Source organism: Zerene cesonia, chromosome 16 (genome assembly GCF_012273895.1).
Source record: "Zerene cesonia ecotype Mississippi chromosome 16, Zerene_cesonia_1.1, whole genome shotgun sequence".
NCBI classification, from domain to species: domain Eukaryota; kingdom Metazoa; phylum Arthropoda; class Insecta; order Lepidoptera; family Pieridae; genus Zerene; species Zerene cesonia.
Genome location: NC_052117.1, coordinates 1,830,783 through 1,846,464, shown reverse-complemented (window position 1 = coordinate 1,846,464; position 15,682 = coordinate 1,830,783). Strand labels below are relative to the sequence as shown.

Sequence of the window (15,682 nt, the reverse complement as noted above, 5' to 3'; positions counted from 1 at the left end):
AAGATAGTAGGTAGTACTATTACTACATCAATGTACTTAGTATCATAATTGAGATTATTGATTATATTGTAAGAGACATAACATTTCTCGCTCGAGGAACATTTATGTAAGAATCAAAGTATCCAGCAACATTGTTGATCAAGTGTTGCTCCATATATGTTCAATATAATGACGAGGCTTTACACTGTTAATTAGTTAAATAACATATTTATTAATTGAAATAATATACATTTACAATACAATAAATTTTAAATACAAATGAGGTAAAATGATAATTTAACTTTAATTTCATTAACCTTCAGTAACATAAATTCTTATACATTAACTATACCTAAATCTACCTGTTTACGTTTAAACCGGCAATTGAATCGCTACCAGAATCAGCCCATTCTTCCGACTATAGGATCGCTGGCCTATAATGAGGGCTTAGACGATTCCGCCACACTGGCCAAACACAGATTAGTTTGTAATTAGCACGCTCGTCTAGTCTCTAACTCACCGAATTTCATCACTATCGATTTACCTTGAACTTCGTGTAAGCTGGCCCAATTCATGTTAAAGCGTGCTCGTCTCCCACATTCCAGGCGGCAATACCAGGCGGCGAATATAGCTGAGAGTCCAGCATACCCGTACCAATCAGTCATTCAGGTTGTGTATAAATCAACTCTTATCACGCGACCCATTCAATATCGAGATAAACGTATCATTACTAATGGTCATTGCGATTGTTAATTTGATAATTGAAAGCAATAAAGCTATTATGTTCATAGATATTAGCCATGTATTACCAATTAATGTGACTTTTTTTGAATTACAATGGAAAAACAGAGAAAACGGTTTCTTTTCCTGAAATTTTGTCATACGCCAGCTCGTAGGATAATTGATTTCTAAAATAATGCGGTTGTCTCTCACTATAGCATCTCATGAAAGAAGACTAGCTTTGGAGATGATATTAAATGTAGAAATTAAGTGATGTAATTAAAATTTTAATCAATAACCGGGAAATTAAGGGACATGTCAAATTTGTTCCATGATAGAAGAAAATTATGGACGACAATTATGAAGAGTAGGAGAGAAATAAATAATTAGCGCTTGTAAATCAAATCACTTGTACCTAATTTATATTCTCTCAAGAGCTATTTTGCGTTAACATAAATAAAAAATCATTTATTTGAACAACATTTTACATATAAAAAGTGACCCATGCTACCAAAGGCACTTATACTTATTCAAATATTTTATATATATAACTGTATTATTATATGATACATGTCTTCCAGTATGTTTAATGTTGTGGTACATTAATTTTACTCCTTAAATTTCACTTAATGATGACTGAAGGCAACATTTTTAGGAAGCTATGCATCTTACTAATTGACGGTTTCCGAGATGAAAAGTAATAAATCAAATTTGTAAACGTGGAAGAAGTTAAATGTGTTGTTATTTTATGAAAGCTTCAGTAAGAGAGTGATCTTATTTATTTAAAGGTGAATTTCGTATAAATTGAAGCGGCGAACGGTTCTTCCATGTTACTTAGGGCTTATTCTTCCTATACCTTTCTCTTGAAAACTCTTTTCTTCTGAAGATTTCAGAATAGATACAGTAGTTTTTGAATATATCCACGAGAAACAAACAAGTAAACAAGCAATTGAAGGTAAAGATATTTTCGTATTTTCGGCCGATTTCATACATCCATAAAATATATTGCAGTATCAACGTCAAAGATGTTTTCCGATAAACAGAACATGAAGGTAAATTTTCTTAATATTATATCAGAATCCGGGTTTATCGTCGCCATTTACGACATTGTTTTGCTACCTTATGGTCAATAAATAAAGTAAGTACCAATTTAAAGAATTCTTTTCTTTCTCGTAGATTCTTTAGAATTGATGAAATTTTATGTGGAATTTAAATATGATTTTTCGAGAAAATTTTCCGTTTATTGTTTCTATAGTAAAACTTGATTATCTAGTGCATGTTTTTCATGAATATAAGAAAGAGAGAGAAATATATTTATATCGGAGACAATACAACGTACTTATGAACTAAAATTGTACAAATAAGAATTAACAAATAGTTGAGTAAATAAACGAAAAAATGCACAGCGGCGTATTACAGTTTAGCATTTTTTTATATAATAACCCCTATAAATACTGTGTGTGAACCCTACCAACTTCAATATAGTGTCATTTACAAATGATTGTGTTTGATTTGCGTAGTCATTATCACGTTTATCCTTTGCGATATTTAAATGCTCGGGGTTTTGCGATTAAAACCAGTCAGTATTCTGTGATTTTACATATAAAACGTTAGGTTTTAAATTTTATTTATAAAATTCAATGTATTATTCGTGACAATTAGGAGTCCGTATTTACTCGTGTGGTACCTGGATTAAAAGCTGGCTAATCTATATCTGTAAAAAATTTTACACATATCTGTTCAGAATCTATTTTTGTGCGAAATATCAATAAAACCGATCCATTCCTATAAAGTTTCACTATTGTTGTATTTGTATGAAAAGATAGGACAGGATAAATAATTGTCATCAGAAAGTATTAAAGGTTTCTTTAACATTACCTAAATATTGTTTGGGTCGTAGCTATAAATATTTCAACAGATTTAAAACTGAATAATATTAATGAAAAGATGGATCACATCGTGTTCAAGTTAAATGGAATAGAGCATAAAGGTAAATATTAATTGAAATAGTTGGACTGTTATGTGAGACGATGTCTGCTAGGCCCAGATGTAAAGCTTATTATTCTTTTCAAAGGTATTATGGATAATTTAACAAAGTTCAGTGAAACCTTTTGTATCACGTATTTGGACTCGTTTTTCCAATATCCAACATTAGGTGATATCGGTCTCTCTGTGGCTCGCGAATCAATATTATCTATTTTTAATTAAAACTCATTTGTATATATGTATACTGTATTAATATATGGCTAATTTTTTAACGTTTCATTGGATGTATGAAAGTATTTAGTAAGTATTATCTCCCTAACAACTCATTACCTGATAAAAATAACACTATATTAATTATTCATTATTCTAAAACCAATTTAAAGGTTAAGTTTTCATTACGGAAATAGCCAACACTGCAACATTCGATCACTCGAAATACAAGAATCTATCAAGAATATTGAACATTTGTTTATTTTTAATATCTTTGAGCAAATCATAATAACGATATAATTTCGTCTTTAAGTGTCTTGTTTATTTTCAGGCTAAATACTACAGTTTATTTCCAGCCATTGTAAACATTCGTTTCAGACCATTTTCACTGATTAATTATAATGTTATTTACAACGATATTATATTATATGATAGCAATATCTAGGAACTTTTAGAAATTAACTCAAATTAATATAAATTTTCAGTTTTTGGTTGGTTTCACATACACATTCGCTTTGCCAAAGCTCTTTCATGACTCTATCTCATGTGACCAACATTTACAAGTGTGTTACAACTTTTTTCTTCCTATGTAAGAGCGGGAATCGAGTTGCTTGTTGCCTGATGATAATCAACAGTCATCACCCATCAACGTTTAGCCGTAATTTCCTCCTCTACCACTGAGATGTCAGCTTTTTAAATGAAAATGATGAGAAATAGGATACGGGCCTCCGGAAAACTATAGAAAACTCTTATAAACTTACAGCTGACGGTAGATACAGCCCGGATTTCACCCTAAACGAGTACATCAGGACCGTAGCCGATATCCGAGATACTAAAGTCATGTGCAAAGAGGGCGGTTGCGGGGCGTGCATAGTGTCTGTAAGGGCCTCTTCACCCCCCACACATGAGATTAAAACTTTCGCCGTGAATTCTGTAAGTTTGAAAAGTTAGTTATATGCTTAGTCACGATTGAAATAGAAGAAGAGGTCGCTTATGGCGATTATACCGAAAATTGGAACCTTATCTGGGTTGGGGTATCAATAATTCGGGATTTTGTGTGATTAAGGAGTGTACGATAGGACGGTTTATAAATTGAATTTGACGCTTTAATCTCTTAGTCCCCATAATATGAAGTAATATGATTTATAAAACACGTGTGCTTTTTAGTTCTAGTTTTCAATTTTTTTCAATTTGTTTAAATTTCTGTTAATCATATTATAGGCGACATAAAATAACGAACAAAAGCAGTTTTCAATATCTGAAACTGTAGAAAATATACACTTATATCAACGTTATGTTGCTTCGTTTGGGTGCAGGATCATAATTGGAAAGAAAATATGCTCACATAAAATGTTATGGACCTTATTAACTAGCGTTTTTAGATAAAAAATACATATTAGGTATACTTACTAAAAAAGATCGCAAATTCTCAAATTAAAAAATAAATACTTTTAACGGAATTTCATTCGATTATATGCTCTTTGCATGTAGTGTATGGTATCCCTTTTCTCTTGCCACGGGTGGGACGTTCGAACCGCGGGATATATAGGGAACAGTTTGATGGGATATCACGACATACAGAAGAGGCTGGCTGCTTTGAATGGCTCGCAATGCGGTTTCTGTTCACCAGGCTGGGTTATGAGCATGTACAGGTATTTTATTACTTTTAAAATACTTTGTTATTTCATTATAATATGTATATCTGTTTTACATATCATGAGATAAAATTTTAATTATGTTAACCTATTAACTCGCACTTGAACCTATACTTGGACGTAATAATTATATGATTTCCCTAATTTATAGCTTGTACGAGTCAAATCCAAAACTAACAGTAGCAGAAATAGAAAATGCATTCGCTAGTAATTTATGCAGATGCACTGGCTATAGATCTATCGCGGACGCATTTAAATCCTTCGCAATTGATGCAGGCGATGATATAAAACAGAAACTAATTGATGTAGAAGATTTTGGTAGCTTTAAATGTGATAAAAAATGCAAAGAAGGTCAAAAGGAAGACGAAAATGAAAGCATGTGGTGTATTATTGAGAGAGCTGAAAATATACCAATCGTAATAACTGGTGATGGATTTAAATGGTACAGAGCTATAAATTTGAATGATGTATTCAGTGCTATGGGGAATGGAGAATATAAGTTAGTGGCTGGGAATACGGGACAAGGTATGTGAGTTTATTATGGGAATATTATGAGTAAACTTCTTCAAATATGCTATTATATATATAAAATATGCTTACACATTATATTATTTATGCTCAATTCTTACCCATATAAATTAGAAAATTTTGGATCGTTCAACAAATGTCTTTCCTACATAATTTCACTTTAAAACCTAAAAAAGGTCTTTGTCCATTTTCGGCTCTCAAAACTGTCTCTGTAATTTCAAAATTTCGTCCAAATCAGTTCATTAGTTCTGGTGTGAAACAACACAGAACCCAGACAGATAATTTAACATTCGCATTTATAACATTAGAAACGATATATAATATCTAAGCTGTATAAATCCTAATCATCAATCTTTGATTAGGTGTTTTCCGCATCAAGGAATATCCACATAACATAATAGACATATCAAATGTAACGGAATTGAAGGGATTCGATATAGACGTTAACCTAATCTTAAGAGCTGCTCTCTCATTAACTGAAATGATGTTAATCATTCTGAAGTTATCGAAAGAAAATGAGGACTTTTCATATCTGAAGGAGTTGTGGGATCATATGGATTTGGTTGCACATATACCAGTTCGAAATGTAAGTTTTTTCTATTATTACATAAAAACATTATTTTATTTCTGGAAACCTGTAGTTTTCCCTTCAATATTGTAAAAAGAATTTTAATGTTATAAGCTGAAATTTCCAAATCCCACTTAAGACGTATATAAATAAAACAATGTTATGACTAGAAGTTGTCTACTTTATGTCCAAATGAACATACGAAAATATGTCGTATTTTTAATTTAATTTTATGTATACATTTGTATATTTGTTTCGATTTTGTCATAGCATTTTCAGTTCATTTCTTGATGTAAACCACAAAAATATCGTTTATTGTTATCCACTATAAAAGCCTGCCAATTTAGGTATTAATATTGCTAGTTTTCAATATAAATCTTCGAAACTATATATCGATTCCAATATTAGTAAACTTTTAAATATTGTTTTGTCTTAGATTGGCACCATAGGTGGTAATTTAATCTTGAAGCATGCAAACAATGAATTTCAATCAGATCTCTTCGTACTCCTTGAAGCGGTTGGTGGGATGATTACTATAGGTAAGAGCTATATTAGAATTTTTGTGTTATATTTAAAGAATTTAACGGTTGGATCGAAGTCCTAGCTTAGGCAAATAGTACTTGGCCTAGGTAGATGCTTCTCATCCATTCAACGACAACAATTATTTACGACTTACAAATACGACTCACTGGTAAAGTCGAATTTATTGGTCATAAGTTCCTATGAATTCGATACAAATGAATGTACAATTCTAAATAAATAGCATAGCATACACTTGGCTACTAATTACTAATTTTATACATCAAATTGCTTATTGAATGTATGCTACATTAATCCCGTAAATTGATTCGTTGAATGATTTTATTCTAATATCATTTATGCTATTGGGAATCACTTAACTATATATTCAAGGTCAATGTTATTTTAATTTGTGAATAATGTCTACTCTTACTGGGAATTTTTTTTTTCAATTATTAACAGCTGAAGGCGTTGGGAGATATAGTATAATGTCTTTAATGGATTTTCTGAAGACTGATATGAACAATAAGGTTATAATGAACGTTTTATTACCACCTCTATCTAAATACTGCATTTTAAAAACTTATAAGGTAAATAAATGTTTGTGTATTTTTATAACCCATAATAATTGTATTTTAATATTTAAAATTCGTTACTTAAAACCGAAAAAACGAATTTATAACATATCGCAATAGAACTTATATCGCTATTTTTAAATATAATTCACAAAATTCTCTTGTGACAAATTAATTCACTGTGAAATTTTCATTTTCAGATAATGCCCTGCTCGCAAAACTCGCGTGCGATAGTAAACGCAGCATTTTTATTCAAATTTCACCACAGCTCACAAATTCTCTACAAAATGTCAATCGTATACGGTGGTATTTCACCACATTTCGTACATGCTGTTAAAACTGAGATGGCATTGATTGGTAAAGATCCTTTTACAAATGAGACATTGAAAATAACTTTAACAAGTTTGTCGGAGGAAATAAATCCTGAAGTTATGGAAACTGAGCCATCTGTAGATTATCGGAAAATGTTAGCTCTGAGTCTTTTCTATAAGGTAATAAATAATATGAGAATCTCCGTCATTTCTGGGAACGTCTATAAAAGCGGATAACAACGTCTCATTTTATAATTTATTTTTCATGAGTTTGAAGAAATAGTAGTTTGAAACGATGTTCTTCTTTTTGTTCTCGTAACTCATTTTGTGATGGAGAATTGTATGAAAAATCAAACGCAAACTTGAAAAAATAATCGTAATATCAAAATTATATATTAACACAAAATATAGGGGATGTATGTATACACACTCTACAAGGGGATGGAATTTTGATGACTGACGTATTCAAAGTTTTCTTTTTCTTGTTTAACTAATGATAAATATATTCAACAGGCCATTCTAAGCTTATCACCTGATGATAAAATAAATCCCATATATCGTTCCGGGGGTGATGTAATAAAAAGAGAAGTTTCTAAAGGCAATCAGTATTACGATACTGATCCGTCTATTTGGCCGCTAAATAAAGCTATACCGAAGTTAGAAGCATTAGTACAATGTAGTGGTGAAGCTATATACGCAAATGCTTTGCCAAAGTTAATAAATGAAGTGTTCGCTGCATTTGTACTAGCTGATACAACTCCAGGAAGTATTATTAGTGATTTTGATACCACGGAAGCTTTTGTAAGTAGCCAAGTTTCTTCATCTCACAGACATTAAATATCTATTGTCAATTGATAAGTACAGCATTTTATATTTATTTTACATATTTTTATAACTATTGTCACACAATGAATTCAAAACAACTATACACATTCTAGCTGCAAACGCAAATGAAATAAGATATACCATTCAAAATCGCATAAATATAAACTGTTTTTTAGAAAATCCAAGGCGTTGTAGCATTTTACACGGCTAAAGATATACCAGGAAAAAATACCTTTACACCAAGTAACGTGCCTCTCATGACAGCTGACGAAGAAATCTTATGTAGTGGAAAAGTTTTATTTAATGGTCAACCAGCTGCTATTATAGTTGCAAACAGAGAATTTACCGCAAACAAAGCTGCTAAATTAGTTAAAATAATTTATTCAGTGGTTAATAATAACAAACCATTAATTACTATAGACGACGTTCTGAAATCCCCTGATAGTAAATCAAGGGTTATAAATAATGATTCAATAAAACCCAGTAATTTAGGAAACGATGTTAAACATGTGGTCAAAGGAGAATTTAAAACATCAGATCAATTTCATTATTACATCGAACCACAGACGTGTGTCGCAAAACCAATAGAGGGTGGATTGGAAGTACATTCTGCAACGCAGTGGCTTGATCTGGCTAATGTTGCTATTGCTCAATGTTTAAACATTCCAGTAAATAGGTAAAATAGTTATGAAATAAGAGTCTTAATATGTTAGTGAAATTAAAATGTAAGAAAGTAGCCGAATGTCCGTATGGTTTTCCTCACCCTGCCCATTCCCGTCCTTATTTCCGCCATCGATTTTTTTCATATGTGGTAGTCGAGCACGCTTCGGCACGAATTGGGTCAGCTCGCACCGGGGAAGTACCACACCCCCACAAAAGACAAATCTGCTGTGTTTCGTTCGGTGAGTGGGGGAGCCGGAGGCCCATATCCTTTTCCTTCCCAGTCTTTTCCTTTATTCCTCTCGCCAATCCTTTCTTAATCCCTTCCCAAAAAGTCGGCAATCCATTTGTAGAGGAGTAAGATCTGCAATGGACCTTATGCCTCTCCAAATGTTCATGGGCGGTGGTAGCGCTTACCATCAGGCGTCCCACCAGCTCCATTGCCGACTGTAACATAAAAAAATAATGATCGATCATGTCCTCATCCGTTTACCCTAACAATCTAGCAACATATTTACAGAACTCATACTATTGTAATTGTGAAGATGATATTATTAATATTATAGTGATAATATTATTATTATTATTGTAATTGTGAATGTATGGTGGTGAATGTTTTCCAACAGGCATGCCATCAAGACTCAAACTGAACTTAGTATAAATTTATTTCAGTTTTTATGGTTAAAAAAATGACAACAAAAAAAATTCACAAATGCAATGTATATATACATAGTATATGTGTTAAACCAGAAAATTAGCGTAAGTTTAAAGCGTAAATAACTTGTTATAGAGAACGAGAGAGAAAGGATTTTAATTTATTTTGTTTATACCATCACGTCATTATACAATACCTAAACTTAGAAAACTCATGATTTTATTGCTACTTATAATTGATTTAGATCTTTGTCTCTTTTTAATAAACGTTTTGATACTGTTTTTTTATTTGTGTGTGCACTTGGAAATATATTTTTTGTCTTTCTATTGCAGTATAAATGTAATCGTCCGTAAAGTCGGTGGTTCCTATGGCGGTAAAATAACGCGATCAGCTCAAATAGCTTGCGCCGCGAGTCTGGTGGCGCATCTACAGAGAAAACCATGTAGATTGGTTCTATCCCTTGAAACCAATATGCGGTCGATTGGAAAGAGATTGCCGACACTTTGTAATTTTGAGGTATTTTCATACTAGATTTATATATTATTATTCATAATACAAGTATTTTAAAAACAGCATTAACTGTTTTACACTGATAACTCTCATATAAACTTTTGTATGTAATGTTTTCATTACATTTAAACAGCACTAGAAAAAGAATAAATGCACAATAATAAGTACTATGTGAGCTTATGAGCGCCCGGTGGGGACGCACAAAAAGAAAATGTCTCGGTCTGGCAGGACACGGAAGGCTGATCACTTACTTGTCCCTAAAGAAAATCGATCAGCGAAACGGATGTACATCATCTGCCCCATACCCCACTAGGGGACACGGGACTATATTTCAAACGGCGTCATTGAATAATAACGTCAGGATTTTGTATTTTTTCTAATCGAGATAAATGCCTTATTAAAACAAAGACTAAAAATATGCCAAGTTGAACTCTTATAAAACTGTATTTTACACAGGCGGGTGTAGATGGAAAAGGTGTCATTCAATATCTGAAGAATACTTTCTATCAAGATAATGGCCATTCAATTAATGAAGTCATCGTCCCTCTAACAGTTAATCATTTCTTTAATTGCTACGACACTCAGAGGTGGGAAATAGATGCAAATACCGTGTTGACCGATAAACCCTCAAACACTTGGTGTCGTGCCCCAGGTTCGTTCAGTCTTATTGTCTTTTTGTATGCTAATTTTAATTTTCTAATAAAATGGCTTTCCCCTAAAATGGTTAAAAATCACAATCCCATTATTATATATACATACTAGCTGCGTCCTGCGGTTTCACCCGCGTAAGTCCGTATCCCGTAGAAATATCGGGATAAAAAGTTACCTATATGTTACTCCAGTTGTCCAGCTATCTACGTACCAAATTTCATTGCAATCGGTTCAGTAGTTTTTGCGTGAAAGAGCTATAAACACACACACATCCTTACGAACTTTCGCATTTATAATATTAGTTGGATACATATACATATCCTGTACATAAATTTTAATTTTCAGCTGACGTAAATTTGATAATTCGTTTATTATTAGAAAGTTAGCACCTTCCTTAATTTTTATATAAGTCTTGTGTATTGATCAATTATGGTTGTCGTAAATTTTAGGTTCAACTGAAGGCGTGGCAATGATAGAGAATATAATGGAAAAAATTGCATATGAAATAGGACAAGATCCTATGCAAGTAAGGATTGTAAACATGATCCGTGAAGACAATCCCCTAATAGACATGATTGATCAGCTAAAGAAAGATTCTGAATATGATGCTAGAATGAATGAAATTGAAGAATTTAATAAAAATAACCGTTGGCGAAAAAGAGCTATTAAAGCAATGCCAATGAAGTATGATGTAGGTTACTTCGGGAATTATAATTCAATTGTATCAATATATCACGCTGACGGGAGTGTCGTGATAATGCATGGTGGTATTGAAATGGGACAAGGTCTTAATACAAAGGTAGCTCAAGTATGCGCGTATACACTCGGAATACCGTTAGAAAAAGTTAGTGTACAACCATCCACAAGTTTCACTTCTCCCAACACTATGACTACTGGTGCCAGCATTGGTAGCGAATGTGTGTCATACGCGACCAAAAAAGCATGTGAAATCCTACTAGATAGACTGGCTCCTATCAAAGCGAAGGGAAGTTATACTTGGGAAGAGCTAATTGCTGAAGCGTTTCATGAAGAAATTGATTTGCAAGCTTCTTACATGTATTCTGCTATGAAAAATGAAGTAAAACCTTATGCAGTGTATGCAGTGTGTATTTTAGAGGTAGAAATTGATATATTAACTGGAAACCATAATGTGAAACGATTGGACTTACTCGAAGATGTAGGCAGGAGTCTAAGTCCAATGATAGATGTGACACAGGTAATATAAAAATGTTTATTATAACCGCAAAAAGAACAAAGTTATGATGACAATTCATTTTGCCAAATCCCAATCATTATGGTTAATTTCAAACCAGAGTAAAGTGCGAAACTTTGTATGAATAAACCACATCAATTTTTAGTTTTATAGCATTGAAATGCTTTTTTTTATAAATGAGAAATTTTAGGCACATGAAACCGAAAGAGTAGAAGAAATTCGTGGCGTAAATTTTGTGGCGGGATCACGAGTGGCCGAGAGGCTAAGCATTGCTACGGTTAGGCAAGAAACGCGGGTTCGAATCCCGCCCCGAGATCGAATTTTTTTTATTCTTTCAAAAAATTTCTCAGTTAATAACCACATCAATTCATATTTGAATAAATAATACTCCTTTGAAATTTTAACGTGTGTCGCGATTCATATCACGATTGAATGAAAATCTTTCCAACTCTATATCACTTTGTCTAAAGAATATTTAATATTCAAGATTATGCCGTAAAATAAATATTCATTTAGTAACATAAAAATCATCATATATACCACGCAATCTCACTTTAATCGATAAATGAAAAAAACGTTTGATATATTTCATAATATTGCAGATAGAAGGCGCTTTTGTTATGGGACTTGGATATTGGACGCAAGAAAATCTGATATATGATCCCTTATCAGGTAGATTATTAACCGATCGCACGTGGTCGTACAAACCTCCAGGTATAAAAGATATCCCAGCAGATATGAGAATTTACTTCTGCAAAAACTCTAAAAACGAGTTCGGTGTGCTACAATCTAAGGGTAATTTTACTAGTTATTTTTATACAAGAAACATTTTTAACAAAAAAAAACTAAACCGGTTTTTGCCCAATTGTAAGGAATCTTTACATTTTCACCAATTGTAAGAACTGGACTAAACTTAAATGAGACACGGGAAGCAGCTATGAAATAAAAAAAAAGTATCATCAACATTGGTTCATCTTTCCGAAAGTACTGAGGTAAAAAAGCCCGAAAGAAACATCAGTCTATTTAAATACCTTGTTTGTTTTGAAGCCAGTTGGAAATGAAAATATCCGAATGATGGTATATGTTTGAAAATAATTAAGTTTAATTTTTTCTAGCACATATAAACCCAAGTGTGCTGTTATCGTGATTAAGTCATTTAAATAATTGTACTTTAAGTTGTAGTTTGTACTATAATTATATGTATTTAATTTTTTAATTTTCAATTAGGCACCATAGATAACTCTGTTTTTTGTAATTTTGATAACATGCTCAAATCACACTGACTTACACTTAATCTGCACTCTAAATAGTTAAAGAAAGAAAATATATTTTTTTAAGTACAAGGAAAAAAAAGAGATTTGATAATTTTAACACAAATACATACAACGTGAGGTAGGGTCACATAATGTACCCTACATTATAAAAAAACATATTTATTAAATAATTATAACAAAAAATCATATTCATCACAGTTTGCATGGATAAAAAACATACAAAACTTATCGATAATGTTGTTATTTTATGCTGAAAATGTATACCATACTTCCGAGTATTGTGTGCTCTCAAAGCCAAATCAAGGCCCTGCTATAACGACGGGATGGGAAAGAGTTTCATATTTCTCTCCTAGTTAGAAATATGACTTTTAAAATTATATCGTATTGTCCAAAAACAAGGTCTATGATTACATAATAGGAAGGGATTCCGATTTCTCTCATAGTTAGAAATATGTTGCCTTTAAACATCATAACATATTCCCATGATCTATGTGTTTTTAATTTTAATTGAGGTTTTTGGCCTAGAATTATTTATCTAAATTCTGTCTACACTTCTACACTTCTAAACTATACTAGCTGTGACCCGCGGTTGAAACCGCGTAAGCGTGCTGCGTAACCGTATCCCGTAGGAATATCGGTATAAAAAGTGCCTATGTGTTATTTCAGTTGTCCAGCTATCTTCGAAGCAAAATAGTATTATTATTCACCAATAGATGTCAGGAAAAAAAAACACGAATAAAACACGAATATGACATTATTTCAGTTGTCCAGCTATCTACGAAGCAAAATAGTATTATTATTCACCAATAGATGTCAGGAAAAAAAAAACACGACTAAAACACGAATATGACATTTTCAAAAAAAAATTCCTAGCTAGATCGATTTATCGCCCCCGAAAACCCCTATATACTAAATTTCATGAAAATCGTTGGAGCCGATTCCGAGATCCCAATTATATATATATATATATATATATATATATATATATACAAGAATTGCTCGTTTAAAGGTATAAGATTAATATAATAACAGGAGTTTTTTTTATTGAACCTTACCCAAGTAACACAGTTGGTGTTACTTTAGTTTTAGCCAGTCCCTCAGTTTACTGCTATTATGTATGTGTTGTGTAATGCGAAATTGTTTAAACGTTATATTTACAGGTACTGGGGAACCTGCACTGTGCCTAGCTTCAGTAATCATCCATGCGATACGAGACGCAGTGCGCTTCGCTCGCTTAGAGGCCGGCCATCCAGACGAATGGCTGCAAATTGGTACGTGCATTTAGTAACAGTGGTCCGCGAGCCTGACGCAATTTTCGTCAATTGTTTATTTCGGATTAAAAAAATTTACAATATTAATATACAGGTGAGTAGTAATGAGCTTGAGAGCACAAAAAAATGTCTGAATTCAATTCATTCGCCTGTAACGTTTGTCAGACTTTAGCATATCCACATCTTGAAGCAAACAGGAAATAAGCTGGTTGTAAGTCACCAGAATAAGTGATTGTTTCAAATCTTTGATCAGCTAACATAGAATTCTAGGGTGGTGGACCCTAGAAATTTTCATATATTCAAGATAGGGAGCTATAATATGACAAATTTATAAGCCGTAGGAAATGATTTATGATTTTTTCGTACTTTTCACGACTGTTAAACCCACCGATAGAGCGGGTTAACGCGGACTAACGGGTAATGTAAATGCTCAATGATTATCTTACTTTAAACATTATAAGAAGAAATGAAAAAATTGTCACGAATCTGTTGCTGGCTCGTGGACCACAGTACATATATGAATTATGAAATAAGGGACGGTCTAAAATTTTAAGCTTGAAATATTTTGTATGAGCTGATATATTTTTTGGTTGAAATTGATTTTTCGATTTTAAAGCAGCTTATACTTATTTCATGCGATTTATTAATATAGAACTACATACTTCAGAAATGAAGAAAATGAATCATTATTATTAAATAATTAATATTATATAAGATAGACAAAAATCATTCCAAAAATTAGGGTAATTTAAATAATATAGAAAAGAAACAAAACATTTACTTCGTCATAAATATGAAAAATAAAAATATCCTATAAATAGAAAAAAATAAGAAAAAATGACAAAAAACAAAAATGCAGTAGTCATATGGCAAAAATGGAAGCATCTCAGTGTAATGACTACCTCAATTTAATTTAGTAGGTACTAATACCTATTTTTTCCAAAAATGTTTTTTTATTGTTTCAGAAAACCCGTGTACAGTCGAAAATATTTTTATGGCTATGGAGCACAAGATCGAACATTTCAAGTTAATGTAACAAAATTAATTACATTTACAAATTCTCCCTATAGCTAGATTTTCTTTTGCGCTATTTATTTCGCGATTATCATTATAAAAGTGGGTTATATATTACATTTGAATTAAAATTTTTAATCTGTATATTGGTATTTTATCTATACTTCCATTATAATATGAAGTAAGAAGTTTAATATTTCAACTTTCTAATTTCAAGACGATTTCAAAATTTCATTCACCATTGAATATCTACATGATACCTGTGTGGCCCCATTAAATTTGGTCTAGTTTTGACAATTTGAAGGTGCTTGGTTTTTATGAGAAACAGTCATTTACTATTTCTTTTCTGAAAAAAATATAAGAACGTTTTCAGCAATGTATCACCTAATCTAAACAAACTGTTTACTAACCCAAGTATATAGAAACAAGATACTTTTTATCTACACTAATATTACAAAGAGGATAGATTTAGTTTTGTTTTTCTTTGTTTATTTGTATTGAATTGAATGAAAAAAATGTTTTACCAATAGAAAGCTAGGTTATATTTAATTTTGTTTC

At 32.0% G+C, this 15,682-nt stretch overlaps 1 protein-coding gene across 1 annotated transcript; it reads left to right on the top strand.

Moving 5' to 3' along the window:
• The first annotated feature begins 2,631 nt into the window (after nucleotides 1-2,631).
• On the top strand, nucleotides 2,632-15,146 carry LOC119833037 (nicotinate hydroxylase hnxS-like). Its single transcript, XM_038356908.1, has 16 exons — nucleotides 2,632-2,689; nucleotides 3,659-3,828; nucleotides 4,387-4,547; nucleotides 4,702-5,075; nucleotides 5,441-5,664; nucleotides 6,083-6,185; nucleotides 6,628-6,755; nucleotides 6,941-7,231; nucleotides 7,565-7,852; nucleotides 8,053-8,552; nucleotides 9,524-9,707; nucleotides 10,158-10,353; nucleotides 10,802-11,568; nucleotides 12,168-12,360; nucleotides 14,000-14,110; nucleotides 15,076-15,146. Exons 1-16 carry the CDS (start codon nucleotides 2,647-2,649, stop codon nucleotides 15,144-15,146), a joined length of 3,804 nt encoding a protein of 1,267 aa, XP_038212836.1. The 5' UTR covers nucleotides 2,632-2,646.
• Nucleotides 15,147-15,682: the final 536 nt, after the last annotated feature.

Bases quoted from the DNA above. Each gene is read 5' to 3' on its own strand.
- LOC119833037 (XM_038356908.1), top strand. From the start codon at position 2,647: ATGGATCACATCGTGTTCAAGTTAAATGGAATAGAGCATAAAG. The intron at 5,665-6,082 runs GTAAGTTTTTTC...GTTTTGTCTTAG, and splicing joins CACATATACCAGTTCGAAAT to ATTGGCACCATAGGTGGTAA. The intron at 6,186-6,627 runs GTAAGAGCTATA...AATTATTAACAG, and splicing joins TGGTGGGATGATTACTATAG to CTGAAGGCGTTGGGAGATAT.